The sequence below is a fragment of the Micromys minutus genome, assembly GCF_963924665.1.
Source record: "Micromys minutus genome assembly, chromosome: 27".
NCBI lineage: Eukaryota > Metazoa > Chordata > Mammalia > Rodentia > Muridae > Micromys > Micromys minutus.
Window position 1 is genome coordinate 26,576,900 of NC_137962.1, and position 19,049 is coordinate 26,595,948.

At 46.5% G+C, this 19,049-nt stretch overlaps 1 protein-coding gene across 2 annotated transcripts in view; it reads left to right on the plus strand.

The window, feature by feature from the left end:
• PRICKLE1 (prickle planar cell polarity protein 1) overlaps nt 1-12,378 on the plus strand; it is a 91,331-nt gene extending 78,953 nt beyond the window's left edge. For both annotated transcript variants that reach the window (XM_080939030.1, XM_080939029.1), the window contains exons 2-8: nt 1,419-1,605; nt 3,130-3,243; nt 3,950-4,087; nt 4,511-4,714; nt 7,035-7,221; nt 8,036-8,899; nt 10,221-12,378. In XM_080939030.1, the coding sequence (XP_080795156.1) occupies nt 1,474-1,605; nt 3,130-3,243; nt 3,950-4,087; nt 4,511-4,714; nt 7,035-7,221; nt 8,036-8,899; nt 10,221-11,077 (2,496 nt within the window). In that variant the 5' untranslated portion in view covers nt 1,419-1,473 and the 3' untranslated portion in view covers nt 11,078-12,378. The remainder of the gene's footprint in view (nt 1-1,418; nt 1,606-3,129; nt 3,244-3,949; nt 4,088-4,510; nt 4,715-7,034; nt 7,222-8,035; nt 8,900-10,220) is intronic.
• Nucleotides 12,379-19,049: the final 6,671 nt, after the last annotated feature.

Below are 19,049 nucleotides of genomic sequence, written 5' to 3' on the forward strand. Positions count from 1 at the left end.
GTGGATGAAAGCCCAGTTTACTGGCTAAGGCTGTATCTCGCTGAGTCACCATTTCTCCTGCAGGAACACTGCAGCCACAAGGCAGGTGCTCCTTTAACTCTGACCCTTTGTGAGCTGTTCTAGAGTCTGAAGTTTAAAAAGTCCTTGGATATTGTGATAGCCGTGCATTTTAATAAGAGACCTCCTCCCCTGCCCCCAACACTAAGTGTTTGGTGTAGCACCGAGAACTGCTGAAACATCACTTTACCTCGGGCTGGGATTGGTTAGGATTTCAAATCAGGGATTAGGCTTTAAGTCTTGTACAAGAGTCGTTTGCCATCCCTGAAGCCCTCTCTGTAAGGTGACTAGATCGGACTAATCACATTTTCAAAAGATTAATTTTTTATATGCTTTGGTGTTTTGCCTGCATGTATGTTTGAAGGTGCCAGGTTCCCAGCACTGGAATTCTAGGGAGTTGTGAGCTGCCATGTGGATGCTGGGAATTGAGCCCAGATCTTCTAGAGCTCTTAACTGCTGAGCCATCGCTCCGGCCCCACAACACACAAACTTCTTATATTAAGATGTATCGAGATCAAAACGCTTAAAGAAAACTGAAGTCGTGAAGGCTCTTGTTGTCTTTCTTAGTGCCCTGTGTGTGAGGGATAATTTTTAAGAACTAGAAAGGGATAACATTGTGCTAACACAGCTGACATCTCAGCCTCAGGACCACTCCTTAACACCTTTAGTGCCCGATTTCTGAGACAGCTCTCCTGCTCAAGAGATTTAACACCTTACTTTGACCAATAGTGGGCTGGTTCCATTTCACACTCAATAGTCATTCCTAAATGTTGGTTGATAATGAGATTAAACTATCAGGTCACTAAGCTGGACCCGTGGCTGTATTCTGTATCCCTTTGCTGTTTGTTGAGGGGATTCACTCACTGACTGCCCTTTGCAGTCTGTGTGTAAAGTCTGACGTCAAGGATTAGACGTTTTCAACTGTGCAGCTTGCTTCAGGGAGCCGCTCTCGGCAATCTCTGCTGCCCCAGCTGGAAAACTTGCTTTCGGAAATATGGGAAACTGAGCAGGGTCGAGGCAGAGAGCCCAGTTCCCAGAACTTCTAAGTTTCTCAACACCTCCAAGGATCGAATTTGTAGGAAAGTTAGTCAAGCAGAGCAGTTTCCTTACCAAGTAAATCACGAGCAAGAAGCAGCTTTTAAAGGCAACCGAGAATGCTAAGTAGCTTAGTGACCTGTATTCTTTGGTACTGAGCTGGTGAAGGGACCCCTTCCTAATTGTCTGAGTGGCACTGCAGTTTGAAGTCACTTTCCCTGAGCCCATCAATGTGTAAGCCCTATTAACTAGAAGCTCTTGGTAGAGAAGCTTTTTTTTTTTTTTTTTTTTTTTTAAACACTTTGTGTCTCCTGTGTCCTCCACAGCAACCATCTTTGGATGTCCTGTGACTGAGAAGCCAGGTTTTAAAACTTCATTATTATGCCTTTGGAGATGGAGCCCAAGATGAGCAAACTGGCCTTTGGGTGCCAGAGAAGTTCCACGTCTGACGATGACTCTGGCTGTGCGCTGGAGGAGTATGCCTGGGTCCCACCAGGCCTCAGGCCTGAGCAGGTAGGAAGCAAGCCGTCTTCTTTGATTTGCCTTCCAGGGAAGTGTGGCACCTCCTTTCTCCCTGGCTGGCTTTACTTTCTAAGGTCTGGTTTGGCATCAGTAGAAGCTTCCGGTCTTCCTGGATCTACTGTCCCTTAGCAATGCCCTGCTTCTGCCGGCAGTGATTAATGCAAAGGCAGGACACCACAGGTGTTCCTGATAGGACTTTCCTGAGCCACTCCTTTGGGGAAGAGAAGCCTTCCTGATTAGGACTTTTTGTTGGCAAGCATAGGGGAGGGCTGTTTGTCTTTTAAAATGAGGCCTCCAAATCAAAGAACTCAGAGAGATCCACCTGCCTCTGCCTCCCAAGTGCTAAAATTAGAGGTGTGTCCTATTTTTGTTTCCCAATATCCTTATGATGAGGGAATTAAAACCTGCTGGTAGATCCAGTCCTGGCAAAGTTCTCCTTCAAAATAGAAGATGCCACCAGTTCCGTCTGATTGTGAGTTACCATTCTTGGGAGGTGAGATAGTATCTTGGGCTGGAGAGTTGGCTGTGTGGTTAAGAGCACTGACTGCTCTTCCAGAGGTCCTGAGTTCAAGTTCCAGCAGCCACATGGTGGCTCACAACCATCTGTAATGAGGTCTGATGCCCTCTTCTGGTGTGTCTGAAGACAGCTACAGTGTACTCATAAGTAATCTCAAGAGAGAGAGACAGAGACAGGGAGAATCTTTATACATTCAAGACCCAATGCATAAGTGGTTAGTGACAGGTAACAGAAAAGCTTATAAAACAATGCAGGGAAGAAAGGTATGTTAGTGTAGCAGTTAGGGAAGTGGAGTTTGACAGACTTTTGTGGAGAGGATCCCTTACATCTTTGGATGGTATGCGTTTGTAGACCTGCTGCTATCAGACAAGTCCCAGGTCCCCAATCTCTCTCTCTCTCTCTCTTGAATGCCTTTGGTTCCATCTCAGCAATTCAGGATCCTTTGCTGTGTTCATCAAGGGATGCTCCTAAAAGACAGCAAAGTAGCTAAGATTAGCTCAGCATCTCTCTTCTCCTGCTTCCTTGGGGAAAGTGAAGCTGGATACTGCAGCCATGGAAGATCCAACACCCATGGAAGCCTGACATGCTGATGCAGGAGAGAACCCTAGAATTCAGAGAGAAAACTGAGTCTGTTCGTTTAGAGGCTAGGTGTTGGATCTTGTCACACAGTCTGTGTGGTCATTTCCAGAACTCACCCAGCACTATCCCTTGATCCCTCAGCTGACCTTTGCAAGACTGGGGATGAGTCACCGTAAATGTGCACATTTGATAGCACTTAATTTATGGCGCCCTTAATTGTCACTACAAATTGCATTCCTGAGGAGCAATTTAGCAGCTGGATGCTAGCGGATGCTAGCTGATGCAGGTCTGCACCGCTGCTGAGTTGGCTCAGCTGGTCCCCTCATTAGCTGCAGGAGGCCAAGCCCTGTGAGGAGGGAAGGGTAAAGACGGGGCTCAGCCCTTCCGAGGGCCTCACTGTGCTGTTTCTGCCCCCACAGATTCAGCTATACTTCACATGCTTGCCAGAGGAGAAGGTTCCCTATGTGAACAGCCCCGGAGAGAAACACCGGATTAAACAGCTTTTGTACCAGTTGCCTCCACACGATAACGAGGTAAAGTAGCAGGAGGAAAGCTAATTAGGAAAAAGAAAATAAACAGTAAGCATCAAGGGGCCTTCCCGAAACCCCAGCTCTTCGCTGGCTAGGCCTCTCTTAAGATGCACCCTAAAAATACAGCTTTTCTTTTCTTCCTTCCTTTTCTTGTGGTTTTAAGAGAAGAGAGAAAGGTGCACCACAGCAGGAAGCTCCACACAAGTTGTTTCTGAGAGTGTTTTTTTAGCCACCCACCAATTATCCGGAGCCTTTTCCTTCCAAGTGCAGGATGGGCACCTCGGTGTATTTCAGGATTGACGAGCTGAACGTCTGTAGGATGTAGAGTGAGAACAGCCAGCTTCAGCCTCCTACTGGCAATTCACATTTAGAAAATAGTAAGCCACACCTGTTCTGTCAGATAGTGTGCCCTTTCTAAAGACTGAGGTCCAATTTGCTTTTTTGGGGAGGGGGGTGAGGTAGGGGAGGCAGGGTCTACACCTGGATCTGTAGACCAGGCTGGCTTCGAACTTGTAAAGATCCACAGATCTGTAGGTCATGGGTCCTGCTGGGATGAAAAGCATGTGTGTCACCACGCCCAGTCATGCCATGATATAACTGAGGGTTGGAGCCGGGGCAGCTAGGCTTCCTGTCTGACTTCTTGAAACCCTGGGAATGACGCTCTGTAGGAACAGCCCTCCATGACACAGTTCTGTTCTCTCCCATGAAGGTGAGGTACTGCCAGTCCTTAAGCGAAGAGGAGAAGAAGGAGTTGCAGGTGTTCAGTGCCCAGAGGAAGAAAGAAGCTCTTGGAAGAGGAACCATTAAACTCTTGTCCCGAGCAGCGATGCACGCAGTGTGTGAGCAGGTAGGCCCTTCCTAGCTCGAGCAGAAGGTGGGTGGGAGTGGTGGAGAGTGACCCAGGGGGTGGGTGATGGCCATGTGGATGCAAACGCTAGAAACTTCTGTCTGCTGTGTCACCAAAGGGCTCAGTCTCTTTGAACACAGTGATACAGTGAAGACGTTTTGACCCCTTGCTAAAGGGTCTCAGAAACACATCCCACAGGAAAGTGTCTGTGAATAGGGATCGGGTCAGACACACTGCACAGAGCTGGGAAGAGTAGCTGAGTAACGTGTATGGGAGGTCAGATAGCCACTTAATCACCAGCAGGAGCAGACAGAAATTAAAGCTGTCCTAACAAATAGACTTGTGGTTTATTTTTGAGTGGAAAAGCTGAAAGTCCGGTCATTTAGGCGAAGGACCATTTTAATTGCAAGTCTTTGTTTTCAGTGTGGGTTGCAGATGAATGGAGGGGAGGTTGCAGTGTTTGCCTCCCGTGCTGGTCCTGGAGTATGCTGGCATCCGTCCTGCTTTGTCTGCTTCACGTGTAACGAACTACTGGTCGACCTCATCTATTTCTATCAGGATGGAAAAATCCACTGTGGCAGGCACCACGCCGAACTGCTCAAACCTCGGTGCTCAGCCTGTGATGAGGTAAAAAAAAAAAAAAAAAAAAAAAAAAGTTCACCCCTTAATGATGGAAAAATAAGCCAATAGCCAATATTCCACTGTTCCCAACAAAGCAAAATATGTGGCTCTCCTGCTTTTGTTCTGCATGGATATTTTTAAGATAAGGCTGCCCCATATTAACACTGGAATTCTGTGGGGCTAATAAACAGAGGGCAGCAGGTGCTTTGGTTTGCCCGTAATGCCATCTCTGAAATGCAGGGGAACCACTGCACAAGAATATGCAGAGTATGAACTTTTGTTTCTCACACACAGGAAGGAAAACACTCAATGTAGTAGACACGTTGCACACAGTCGGCAAAGATCTGAACAGACAGACTGGGTCAGTAGAGGGCATAGCAGAAGACGGGTGACCGTGTAAAAGGCATTTCTTCCTCTTACATTATTATTATTATTTATTAAGTTTTTGGTATTCTTGAAATGGTCCCATGAGGTTAAGCAGGTCTCAAACTTAAATTCCTTATTCTCCTCCTGCCTCCACCTTCCTAGAGTTGGGATGATAGAAATATACCATGTTGACTGAGCTTCTTATTTCAAAGTAACTTTAAGTTCTCGAAAGTTGACAAGGTACTGTAGAGAGCCCCAAACCACCTGTCTCCCAGTGCCTGATGCTGGCCTCTTCCATCACCTTGGGGTGGACAGAAAGCAAGAACCGGGGCTGGAGAGATGGCTCAGCAGTTAAGAACACTGACTGCTCTTCCAGAGGTCTTGAGTTCAATTCCCAGCAACCACATGGTGGCTCACAACCATCTTTAATGGGATCTGGTGTGTCTGAAGGCAGCTACAGTGTACTTGTATACATAAAATAAATAAATACAATCTTTAAAAAAAAAAAAGAAAGAAAGAAAGCAAGAACTACCATTTGTGTGAAAGCAGGGCTTACACCATCGGGCATCAGAGTTTCTTTTAGTTATAGTGTTCAGAGGAATTATGGTACGGGGTTAAAGATGAAGTAAGGCTTAAAATGAAGTTCAGAACGTTAAGAATATATAACCCTTAAAAGAGGTAGGAGCTTCCTTGTAACCCAGGTTGGAGGCAGGAGCCTCCTATAGTACAGGTTGGTTCCAGACTCTTGTAGGGAATGACCTTGACCCTCTAATCGTCCTGCTTTAACTTCCTAGGTCATCTCCTGGATCCTTCTAGTATCCCTCGGTGTTTTTTCTTTGGCTTCCTCAGCCTGAGACAGAAAGCTTATACACCCACGCGTTTATTTCCTCAATGTGTGAAAGTCCGTAGTGTGCAGGCAGACAGACCCATGGTGCCATGTTTTCTGCACAGTTGCTCAACAATCACAACACCACTGTAGTTCTGTGCTCAGCCCACAGACACTTTACTTCAGTTAAAACACACAGAGACCAAAAGCTGCTTGACTGCTAGCATGTGCTTGGCCAGATGATGCTGCCCAAATCTTTCCCCAGGAACAAAAGTGTGACTACCTCCATGAGGAAACGTTCTTTCATGTCTAAGCAAACATTTATCTACTTTACCTTTTCAACACTGTCAGTTTATACTCTTGTAGACAAATATGTCAGAAAATACTGAATGAAACTAATACCAATCTGTAGCTATCTATAATAGACAAATTGCTACACATTTCCTAGCAGAGGTGACAGTTTCTTACACGTATGATGAACGCCCAAGAGTGAAACACAATATAACTAAGTAAGTGGGTCATATATAAGCTATATGCTCACCAGATGGTAGTGGTACACACTTTCAATTCCAGCACTCAGGAGGTAGAGGCAGGTGGATCTCAGAATTCCAGGCCAGCCTGGTCTATATGGGGAATATAGTGATTTCCAGGACAGCCAGAGCTATATGGGAATCCCTGTCTTGAAAAACCAAATGAAGCAATATTCTCCTCGGACGGGCACAAAACACACAGGTAGAAAAGTATTTCTCTTTAGAAGCCATTGATCTGATAAGGATTAGCCATGGAAGGGTAGAACATACTAGAACAAGCTAACCTTCCAAATCAAAGACCCCTGCCAAAGTGAACCACTTTCGCTTGTAAAAGTTCAGAGCTTGCAGTTGAAGGCTTTAAATGCAGACAAGCAAACCAGCACAGCCTCTTCCTTTCCTGGTGACTTAGAGAGTATCAGCCACCACAAAGGCCACCTCCAACAAAAATGTCACCACAAGGTGAACCCCTGAGACGACGCCTGCACCAGGGCCTTTGTGCTCAGACAGATCAGAAGAGCCAGTGCCAGCCATGCAGGGTGGACCTTTGTCATTGAGATGGTACCTGCTCATCCTCCAACCCACAATCCTCTGTTTCTTTTCAAAGATCATTTTTGCTGACGAGTGCACAGAGGCCGAGGGTCGCCACTGGCACATGAAGCATTTCTGCTGCCTTGAATGCGAAACGGTCCTGGGAGGGCAGAGATACATCATGAAGGATGGGCGCCCCTTCTGCTGCGGCTGCTTCGAGTCTCTCTACGCAGAGTACTGCGAAACCTGTGGGGAGCACATTGGTAAGTTGCTCCTGCCCCGTCTGTCACTCTGCCATAGCCTTCTATGATTACCCACAGGCTCATTTCTTGAACGTTTAGGAAAGTTGAAGTTCCCATGAGCCTCTGGGAGTTTCCCCTTTTTTTTTTTTTTTTTTTTTGGGTGGTGCTAGGGATGAAACCCAGGACATTGCACATTATTAGAAAGACGCCAGTCACACTATTTTTGTCAGTCTAGTAACATATCTGTTTCACTTGTGTTTGAAACGTTTCATTGAAAATAATACTAGCAGCAAGGCAATGCTGAGCTCTTAGCCAACAGCAGGTTGCTCATGGTTACAACTTACGTTGTATTTGCATGTGTGTAGGAGCACTAGAGAGGGCTACAACATTATACCCGAGCATCTTCAATAGCAAACGTACCAGCAAATAAGGCACTGAACACACAAAGTGCAGGATGCCTGGTTATTGTACGTGCGGTGAAACCAAAGGATATGTCAGCGAGGAACATGACTGGTCGATTGAAACCTGCATTGCTCTGCATCAGTGGCTGTCTTACGGGGATTAGAAATGGATACATTGAAAAACAACATTATCTACAAAATGAAGGCTAACTGAGCATATGTAACCTATACCTGACCAAGGCAGCACAGAAACGTGTGTGGTGCACACCTGCAGCCCCAGCATTCAGAGCCAAGATGGGTTTGTGGCTGGCTTGGACCACACAGCGAGATCCTGGCTTAAAACAAAGCCTGGAGAACGTTCCCATCACCCACAATCCCCTCCTGGTCACACCTTTGCACAGCCCCTAACTGTCTTCCTGCCCTTCTATAAACAGGTGTGGACCATGCACAGATGACCTATGACGGGCAACATTGGCATGCCACCGAGGACTGCTTCTCCTGTGCTCAGTGTAAGGCTTCTTTGCTGGGATGCCCCTTCCTTCCGAAACAAGGTCAGATTTACTGCTCCAAGACCTGTAGCCTCGGGGAAGACATCCATGCGTCTGACTCCTCCGACTCGGCCTTCCAGTCGGCCCGGTCGAGAGACTCCCGTAGAAGCGTGAGGATGGGCAGGAGCAGCCGCTCTGCGGACCAGTGTAGGCAGTCGCTCCTCCTGTCTCCGGCTCTGAACTACAAGTTCCCAGGTCTTTCCGGCAATGCTGACGACACCCTCTCTCGGAAGCTGGATGACGTGAGTCTCTCCGGGCAGGGAGCGGGCTTTGCTAATGAGGAATTCTGGAAAGCCAGAGTAGAACAGGAGGCCTCTGAAGACCCCGAAGAATGGGCCGAGCATGAAGATTACATGACACAGCTCCTCCTCAAGTTCGGTGATAAAAACCTCTTCCGGCAGCAGCCCAGTGAGGGGGAGGTGAGAGCCAGTGAGCACTGGATCCCTGAAAACATGGTCACAAATAAGCCCGAGGTAAAGCCGAGTCACCAGAGCCTCGCGAGTAAAAAGTATCAGTCTGATATGTATTGGGCCCAGTCCCAAGATGGGCTGGGTGACTCTGCCTACGGCAGCCATCCAGGCCCTGCCAGCAGCCGAAGGCTGCAGGAGCTAGATCTGGACCATGGTGCCGCAGGGTATAACCATGACCAAACCCAGTGGTATGAAGACTCCCTGGAGTGTCTATCTGACTTGAAACCAGAACAGACTGTCCGGGATTCTATGGATTCTTTGGCGTTGTCCAACATCACAGGTATGTCTTCCAGGGGTTGTGTGGGGTGTTTGAAAAAGCAGGCACTAAAAGGCTGATAAACTGGTTAGAACTGAGTGCCAGTGCGGGGCATGTTATTTAAAGCTCTGGACTATTGGAGGCGTTTCATTGGCATGCCACGGGACAGTAAAACAGACATGTCTTGTCGTTGAATACATATGTATAACATTCTGATCACAGCTTGAAAGCCAGTATGGATAAGGGAGTCTGGGCCTGGATTGCTGGTTAGATATTCTGTATTTAGATGATACCCAAATGTATTTTAAGATGCTAAAAGTAACTTGAGTGTGTTATAAGATTTTAACTCTTAAAAATAGAATTTTTGGATTTCCCTGTGGCAAAAGATACCCACCCCTCAAAAAAACAAATCCCCCCCCCCCATATTGTAATTTGTACTTTAAGCTGGGCAGTGGGGAAGCACACCTTTAATCCCAGCACCCAGGAGGAGGCAGAGGAAGGTGGATCTCTGAGTTTGAGGCCAGCTTGGTCTACAGATTGAGTTCCAAGATAGCCAGGGCTACACAGAGAAAGCCTGTCTTTGAAGAACCAGATAGATTGGTCGATAGACAGAAGTAGTACCTGCAGGTCATAATACAGCCAGGTAGGGGCCACGTGCTATCTCCTGCCTGAGTGGTTTGTGCTGAAGGAAAAGAACTGCTCCACCCTGGCTCCTGGCCCGACAGACATGGGTCTTACTGTAAAGGAGGAACTCCAGAGAGCATGGGTGACATGTGCAGGGTCCTTCCTTTAACCCCTGGTGCTGAAAACTGAAAACTAAGAATGTTAGAGTCCTTGGAAATAATGTGCTGAAAAGCAGGCTATCTGTACAGCCTTTCCAGTCTCCCTCTCTCCAGGGTAGGGTCTGTATTTGAGGAACAGAGGTCCTCGATTTTGGTATGGCACCGAGCAATGTGGAAGTGTAGTGTATGTTAAGGACCGAAATAGAATAATTAAGGGGCTTGATTACACTCCTTTGGCCAGGCCTTAGAGTTTCTGACCAAGCTACTCAGTTCTGCCCCTGCGGGGGAGGAGCCCCAGACAGCATCTGGGGAAATATGGACAGCTGTGTTCATAGCATGTGACTACATGGAGCAGGCCCCAGTCTGAGATGAAGAAGGCCACCCACACTGAAGGGGTTGACTGGTGCTAAAGAGGTGAACACAGGCCTCTCTTAGCTTCTGCTGTGGGTAGCTGTTCATCTCTGCCGTAACTTTCCCTTGACGTGTTCTTCTGGATCACACTGAACAGCTTCCAGAATGTTAGGACAGGTGAGAATCACGGTGTGTTTTGGGTTCTGTTGCAGGGGCATCGGTGGATGGAGAAAGCAAGCCCAGACCTTCGTTATACTCCCTCCAAAACTTCGAGGAGATAGAGGCGGAAGAGTGTGAGAAAATGAGCAATATGGGAACTCTGAACTCCTCTATGCTGCACCGGAGTGCAGAGTCCTTAAAAAGCCTGACTTCAGAACTGTGCCCAGAAAAAATCATACCCGAGGAAAAACCAGCGCACCTGCCAGTGCTCAGAAGATCCAAGTCTCAGTCCCGGCCGCAGCAGGTCAAGTTTTCAGATGACGTCATCGACAATGGAAGCTATGACATCGAAATCCGGCAGCCTCCCATGAGCGAAAGGACTCGGAGACGTGTGTATCACTTTGAAGAAAGGGGATCCAGGCCTCACCACCATCGCCACCGGAGAAGCAGAAAGTCTCGGTCCGACAACGCCCTGAACCTGGTCACGGAAAGGAAGTACTCTGCCAAGGACAGACTTCGGCTGTACACCCCTGATAACTATGAGAAATTCATACAGAACAAAGGCGCCCGGGAGCTCCAAGCATACATGCAGAATGCCAACCTCTATGGCCAGTATGCCCACGCCACGTCTGATTATGCCCTGCAGAACCCAGGAATGAACAGGTTTTTGGGGCTCTACGGGGATGATGATGACTCCTGGGGTTCCTCCTCTACTTCCTCCTCCGACTCAGAAGAAGAAGGCTATTTTCTTGGACAGCCAATCCCTCAGCCTCGGCCACAGAGATTCACCTACTACACGGATGACCTTTCTAGTCCGGCTTCCGCACTGCCCACCCCACAGTTTAATCAGAGGACAACTAAATCCAAGAAGAAAAAGGGACACAGGGGCAAAAACTGTATTATTTCTTAACCAAGTAGACATGGAGATTCTTTGTTTTTAACACTTAAGTCATTTAGCCTGGACTCTGACCTTGTATCCATCGTAGGAAAGTCGTTAAAACAGTGTAAAGTGTTTTCTTGGCCTATGTAATTGAGAGCCCCCCCCACTGTGTTTACAGTCGGGTTGACACACGGAAGGGGTGGTTTCTTCCAGTCTCGGTGCAGTATTCACAGTCTTGTGCCTGTGGCAGGTAGATTATGGTCTCTATAGCCGCTTCGGTCTCTAGTCCACAAGAGCACACTCCAGAAACTGCCAGCAGGTGACTGGACAGAGCGATAGAAGATGGATAGCCACCTTTGTGAGCAATAGTGCCTGTTGTTAATCCAGTCAGGTAGGCTCAGGTCCTGGCTGGTGTCTTGTGAGGCATGCATGTCACCATGACGACCTAGCTAACACTGTGTGTTCCATTGTGTAAGGCGAACTTGCTCTCCTTCAGCCCTTATTAGCCAGGTAATCATTGTGTCACTTCCAGCTACAGATCGAAAGGACTCGCTATTTATATTGTAGTATTTCATAGACCTAAGTGTATTCCTAATTTAACGGTGCAAATATTAATGTATATACTGTACAGTTCAGATTTTAAAAGCTGATATTTTTATATCCCTGAACTGCAAGATGTTTGTTACACTGCCGTGCTCGATTTGTTAGGAAATCGGAAACAGCATCTATGGATGAGAGGACTGCTTGTATTTTAGTCAGGGCTTAGAAGTTTAGACAGTCAATTTATATTGCTTAGTGATGGAAAGTTTTTTTTCTCCCCTTCAATATTAAAAAGGCTCTGTATGCATGGTGGGGCTGTGTACATACTTGGTACTAGGCCCTGTTAACCTCACAAGTGTTATTTATGGGTCAAGCTTTGTAAACTGTATAAATGTAAAAAACAAAACAAAACAAAAAAAAAACACAAAAAAAAACAAAACAAAAAACCCCTAAACCCCACACATACCTCTTGAGTATATGGTGAAACCAAGGAGAAGCTACCCGGGCGTTCTTACCTGGGCAGGGTGGGTTGTCTCGGCAGGTGACAGCGTCCACACAAAGAGCTTTCTGTGGCAGTCTGTGTAGACTTACTACATACAGAGAGGTTATTTCTTCTGCTCTTTCCCTTCCAACTGTTGTTGGCCTTTAAAAGCAATTTTGAAAACTGGGTTTCCAGTTGCAGTTTTCTTTTAAGATTTTTCAGGAAGAATGAGCCAGAGTCCCCCAAGTTCATGAGTCTCTGGATCAGTGGAGAGTCATGTTGGATTTGAACTAACGAGCGGGTAGTTTAGTCTGCGCTGTCCTTACATTTACATCTCGATCCTAATTAAAGGTCCTGGTGTCATCCTGGGCTTTTCAGGGAGGTGTTTAATAAAGGCTTAATAAACGAGAAACCGCCTTTCCGAGTCTGACTTTTCCACCCCACTCTGTGCTCAGGCATGGTTAAGTCCGCGGTCGTCTTAAAAGATCTCTGTTGAGCCCCAGACTTGAACAGAAACTCCCTCTCCCTATCAAAAGCAAAGAAAAGCTGTCTAGCCATGAATCCAGTAGGGAAACCTATAGACAGGCACCTCCCAGCGTCCACCCCTAGAGAGGGCAAGGCCAGAAACAGGCCCTTTGGAAAGGCTGCAACGGGGAGAGGGCCTTTTGCTTTGCAATGGCACCCGAATTTCCACGGTCACTGTGAAAAGTACGCATGGCAGCAATCCTGCCGCAGAATCAAACACAAACACTGAAGCTGCTCCTCGTCTCCATGAATAAACAGTATTTATCCCAGAATCAGGGCACCTTCCAGATGTTCCAAACACAGTATCTCTTAAGAATTCTCCTTGAGGACGGGGGTGTGGCTCAGTGTGTACAAGGTTCTGAGATCAATATCAAACAGGCAGTGAGCTCTACCCATACTTGCTTTTCACCCCTACCTCTTGACTACAGTCGGTCGTTTTACCTCACTGCTTAATAACTGTTCTGCTTGGGGGTAACCCCATTATTCAAAAGGGCCCTTGGTGATTTCCCCATACACATACAACAGTGGCACAGGTGCCTACAGGCTGAGCAGCAAAGAGACTGGGGAAACAGTTACATACCTGTTTTCGTCCAGAAGATTCTCACGGTTCACACAAGGAGAGTGCACTCGAGCAGTTTCCGTGGTGTTGAAGAATGTGAGCTCCTACATGTAGTAGCGATCCTCCAGAAACGACCGCTGCGTTGTGCCAAACACACTCAGGCCCAGGTGCGTGTGTCAGCTGAAGGTGGCAGGCACCCTGTACGCTCTGCAAATGCAATCTCAAAAGATTATTTTGCCGGTAACCTGGCAGCGATCACACATTTTCTGTTTCCTCACATAATTATACAGATCACCAAAAGGTACAGTAGATACTTTTTTTTTTTTTAAAGAAATCTATTTACCTGAGCACACTGTAGCTGTCTTCAGAAGAGGGCATCAGATCCCATGACAGATGGTTGTGAGCCACCATGTGGCTGCTGGGAATTGAACTCAGGACCTCTGGGGAAACAGACAGTGCTCTTAACCGCTGAGCCATCTCTCCATCCTCAGTAGATACTTCGGTTTCCTTATCTATGGACAATGCTAACAACTCTTAAATCTACTCACCAGAAATCTACCCAATATCTGTAGCTACATAAACTGTGACATGTCTATCAAAAGCTGAAAAGCTAATATCCACACATGAAAAATATAGACAATATTCATCTTCTGGGATCAGGTTTACATCAGGATGTTTTTTATAGCTCCATTCATTTACCTCAGAATGTTTGTTCAATGGCTGAGTAATATTCTACTGTAATAATAAAGAATTCTCCATTCATTCATATACTGATGACATCAAGGCTGTTTCCAGTTTCTGGCTATTATGAGCAGAGCAACATACATGGTTGAGCAAGTATCCCTGTGGTAAGATGAAGTGTTCTTTGGGTATATGCTCAAGAGGGGTACAGCTGCCTTTAGAGACACATCTTTTCTCAGCTGCCTGAGGGACCGTTACACTGATTTGCAGTGGCTGCATAAGTTGGCAGTCCCACTATGGATGGTGAATGCTCTCCTTTCCCCATTCCTCACCAGCATAAATCATCGTTGGTGTATCCTGTCCACCTGACTGCTGTGAGCCGAAATCTCAAAGCCGTCATGATTTGTACTAACCTGACAACTAAGGATGAGGAACTTTTCTTTAAGGGTTTCTCAGCCATTTGTGTGTCATCTCTTGAGAACAGTTTGGATTGTTGCTTCATTTTTAAATTGGGTTATTCGTTTTCTTCATGTGCAGTTTTGTTTTCTTTTGAGTTCTTTGTATATTGGAGAAATTGGCCCTCTATCAGCGGTGCAAAGATTGGTAAAAATCTTTTTCCTTTCTGAGGCCTCTTTGCCTGAATGATAGTGTCCTTTGCTATATAAAAGCTTTTCAGTTTCATGAGCAATTTATTGCTTGCTGGTAAGAAACTTTCCTTATGCTGCATTATATATTCAAGGTGGTAGTATTCTACAAACTTTAGAACTAGCTTGCAACCTACTTTCTGGAATCATTTAATCCCTGACAGCATACATAGTATCTTTATCAAGAGGAATATAGTTAGTTCCCTTATTGCTAGGCAGCCTAGTAGCCCTAGCCAACAGAATGAAGTGACTATTGGAAGACGGTACACTCAGCACAAGCTGATCCCACAAAGTGAGGCATAGCATGTCAGGAGATCTGGGTTGGGAGACCTGCTTCCCATCAGTGTCAGCAATACTGCTGTAAGAATACCAGCTCTTCTTAAGAGGCTTCCCAGCATTCTGGGGAGAAGAGTAGCATTCAGCATTCTCCTTTGCCTTACAGATTCTTAGTGACGAACAGATCTGCCTGTCAGGACCAGTGGTCTTCTCTGAAATAGCTCCAAAGAAGAAGTCACAGGAATCAACAGGAAACAAGTACAGAGACAGATACACCAAAATAAGACTCTTTTTCAAATACAAAGGTTACATTGTATCACATTGTTACAACGATATGTAACAATATATATAATCTCAAGTTGCACATTAGCTACACATATACCAAAGAGTTCATATGCATAGGCAAGATTTGAACCAGTTGTGAATGACAACCAACCTTTTCTATTTCCTCGTACAATTCTGATCACAGACTGGAACGACCTGTGTTAAAGCTCTGTCCCTGACAGGTTTGTTGACACTGACGGCAACAATAAGAAGAAATTCCTTACCGGGCCTGGGTTTCAACCTCAGCACTGTGGGGAACGAGCAAGTTCACTGGCAAAGGATTACCTGAGAACAGAGTTTCACATGGAGAGAAACCACCTGGTAGCTGAACCGTGATCACGTACCGAAGTAGGGATTAGCTGCTCCTTAGAGTGTAATAAACTTTGAACAGAATAAATCTAAAGCTATATTCAATATGGCATGGTATATTCTAATACACTAAAGTAGTAGAAAGGTCTTCAATTAATGGGAAGAAAACCCTTTAAAGCCCTTAAACAATTATAAAAATAACCTAGAGCTAGAACACCAACTTGTGTCAAGAGCTCGGGAGACAACATGCTGGTCCTGCTGGGATATAGCACACCCTATGATGCCACATCTTCCACCATAACAGCTGTCAATGCACATGCAGCTGGATGTGCACTGATAATCTCGGGGCACTGGTGAAGACCTTACACCTCCAGTTCCTTCCCCTTAAATCAAGGTCAGTGAGGGCACTGGCGATGTAGGACAGGTGTGACCTGCTCAGGCCACCATTAGTGAAGCTAAGCTTTGGATGCTAGTTGGTGAAATTAAGTATTCAAATGCAATAAAAAGCTCCCGTATCAAGTTGCCACAAAGTAATTTGCTTAAAAACATTGACCCTAACCTCACTCACCAAGAGCACAACACACGGACCAAGGTTCCTTCTATCAACGGCTTTGAAGAAACAGGAAGGCAGAAACCACCCTGTCTGGAGCAGCACTTCCTCCAAGATTCCTCAGGAGAGAATTCAGTTCAGACACTTAATCACGAGCATGGGAACTTGGGGCAACTACAGTCAGAATTTTTCTGTACCCACTGGGCTTGGAAAGGTGGGAGAAAATATGCTGGCAACTTGCTTCATGCCTACCCCGGAGCTGTTCTTTCTTGCTTACTGAATAGAGAGGATGACATCAGCGCTCTCAAGAGCTGGCAGGAAGGGCACAAAAGCCATGCATCAGTTCGACCTCGGTCTGGCAAGCAGAATGTGGCCTGTGCTCTCACCAGCTCCAGCTCTGAGGACAATTGGCTGCCTATGACGCAGACTGCCACCCACCATGAGTCCCCCAAAAGAGCAGCCAAACAACTGTCAGACCTACCTTGGAGGTTAGGGCGTAACAGCAAACCTAGGAGAGAAACTGGCGTTGGTATCAATACTGGCAGAGTTCAGCAGTGTTCTTCCTTAAGGGTATCGGGCTTTCGGCTCCATTCAGGATCTGTGAATGGCTCAGGGCTAGGAAGCAGTTGACAGCTATGAGAAATCAATGAATTTGGGCAGTAATTCCTGCAGTTTCAAATTCAGTTGTAAGCGACAAGATGCAACAGTGTTAACATTCTCTGACCTACCTGGTCCTGCAGAAGAGGGGTGTCTTTACTCTTCATCTCCAATGTCTGTAGTTGGAGGGCTGGAGAGGTGACTCGGTGGTTAAGAAAGAGTAATCAATGCTCTATCATAAGGCTAGAGTTTGGATCCCAGGACCTGCAATGGGAATGTTTGGGGGGGTGGGGGGATACATGCTTCTGTAGCTCCGAGGGATCTGACACACTTCTGGAACTCGGTGGGCAAACACGTACATAACCACACACAAACACATTTAAAAGAATAGTCTGTAGTTAGTACAGACTCCTGTAGCAGAAGAGAGATTAAGAACAGCTCAAAGCGGCAGGGAATGGGTATGGCTTGAGAAACGTTTCAACAAAGCCGCCGCAGAGTCAAGCTAGAAGAAAGCAATCCCAAGCTTGAGAAGCGGAAAAGTGTTGAGAATAACTTCTATGAAGGAAACAGCACAAATCTGGACAAAGCTAATGTCTAGGGAGGTCACAGGCCCCAGTGGGAAACTCTAGTTGACGTTTTGCTAAATGAAACCACTTACCTCATCACCTTCTAAATGACATGGGGACTGCCCGCAGATCAGCACCAGTGTCAGAGCTGATCAACTGCTGCTCTATGCAGGGGTCAGTGGTAACTGAAGACACCCAAAGCCATGAGGTCACCCCACCCGAAGATGACAGAGTATCACAGACCGGATAACAGGAAGAACGTAAAGAGCCAAAGGACAGATTGTTGTGACACTGTCTTATAGGTTGGCCATGCCCTCAAGTGGCTCTGAATACCCACATAAAAGTGAGTACACCAGCTGGAGAGATGACTCACTGACTGCTCTTCCAGAGGTTCAGTTCCCAGCAACCACATGGTGGCTCACAACCATCAGTCATGGCATCTGATGCCCTCTTCTGGTGTGTCTGAGGACAGCGACAGTGTGCTCACATTCATAAAATAAAAACTTAAAAAATAATTTTGACATAGAGTGCCAAGGGGCTCATGAGAGTCTCAAGATTAACAGGTAGTCTGATGGATGCGGGGTTTTTGTTTGCTGGTATTGCCATTGGTAAGGTGTCCGTGCTCCTGTATATAAATTCTCATCTGGGCTTCTGTAAAAATGGGAGATGTATGAGAGTAACCTAAGTATATATGAGAAACATAAGGACGCATGCTCTATATACTTAACACAAGCTAATTCACATGAAGAAGGTGTGCTGCGGCAGGCACCTCTGAGCTGACGGGCAAGCTCTGCAGATAATGTGTACCCAACTTCAGACAAGCAGAGTAGGGAAAGGGTGAGTTTTCTTGCAAGACCTTTTCTGTGCTTGGTTGGGGTTTCAAGGTCTCCCCATCACTAAGAGAGACCGTCCCCCTTTCGTCTCTTCCCTATGTTTGTGCGCACACAATCAGAGCTCCACATTCTAAGTCTTCAGCTCGATTCTTCAGTCTTGGTTCCTTCACACAAAGTCATGATTGTTACTGTCAACTTTACTGGACTGAGAAGCACCTAGGAGATTATCAGAAAGGCACACTTCTGGATGTCTGTGAAGCTCTTTCTCGAAAGGTGACATCCAGGGGGAAGACACTCCCTGAATGTGGTATCTAGAGGCTCAGGAGAAGGAAGAGGCCTACAGGTATTGAATTCTAGCTTCTTCCCTCCCTCCTCTCTGCCACCACCCCTCTTTCTCCCTCTGGCCCCGATGCTCTTCCCAGCTGCTGTGGATCGAGCAACTCTGCTCTGCCACATGCTCCATCCCATGAAGTCACGCTTCACCACAGATCCAGAATCAGTAGAGCCCAGGAACTAAGGTCTCATATGCATAAGATCACAACATAAAAAAAAAAAAAATGTCTCATCACAGCAGTGAAACTGACTTTGGTCACACAGGCACACACTAACCTTGCATCGTTGCGTTCCCTCCTTCTGAACTCCTGATACCTCTCAGCCCACATAAATCCTATCTCTTCATGGCCCAGCGGTTACGATTCACTTAAAGGTGAAGTCAGCTTTAGGCTGACAAGCATGGGTACCTACAGCATCCCAAGCTGTGAACCAGACTGGTCCAGAGAGGGAGGTGACTGCTGGGCAGGAGTGACAGCTCAGGCAGACGACTTCCAATCTTGCAGTTCAGCTCTATAATCACCGAGCGAGCGTCACTGTACCAGGCACTGTAAGGACTGGCTTCTGTAACATGAGAACTCCGGAAACAATCCAAGCTAACAGCACCTCACTTCTCCAAGCTCTCGCTGGCTGTTGCGAGGTGGACTGAATATGGAGTCATTATGCAGGCATATGTGAAAATGCTTCCACGTCGGTCATAGGAAACAGGAAAAATGAGAAGACACAAGCTCATCGCTTAGTATTGGATACTTTATTTTGCATTTTACAGTATCTGCTTCCCCCATAT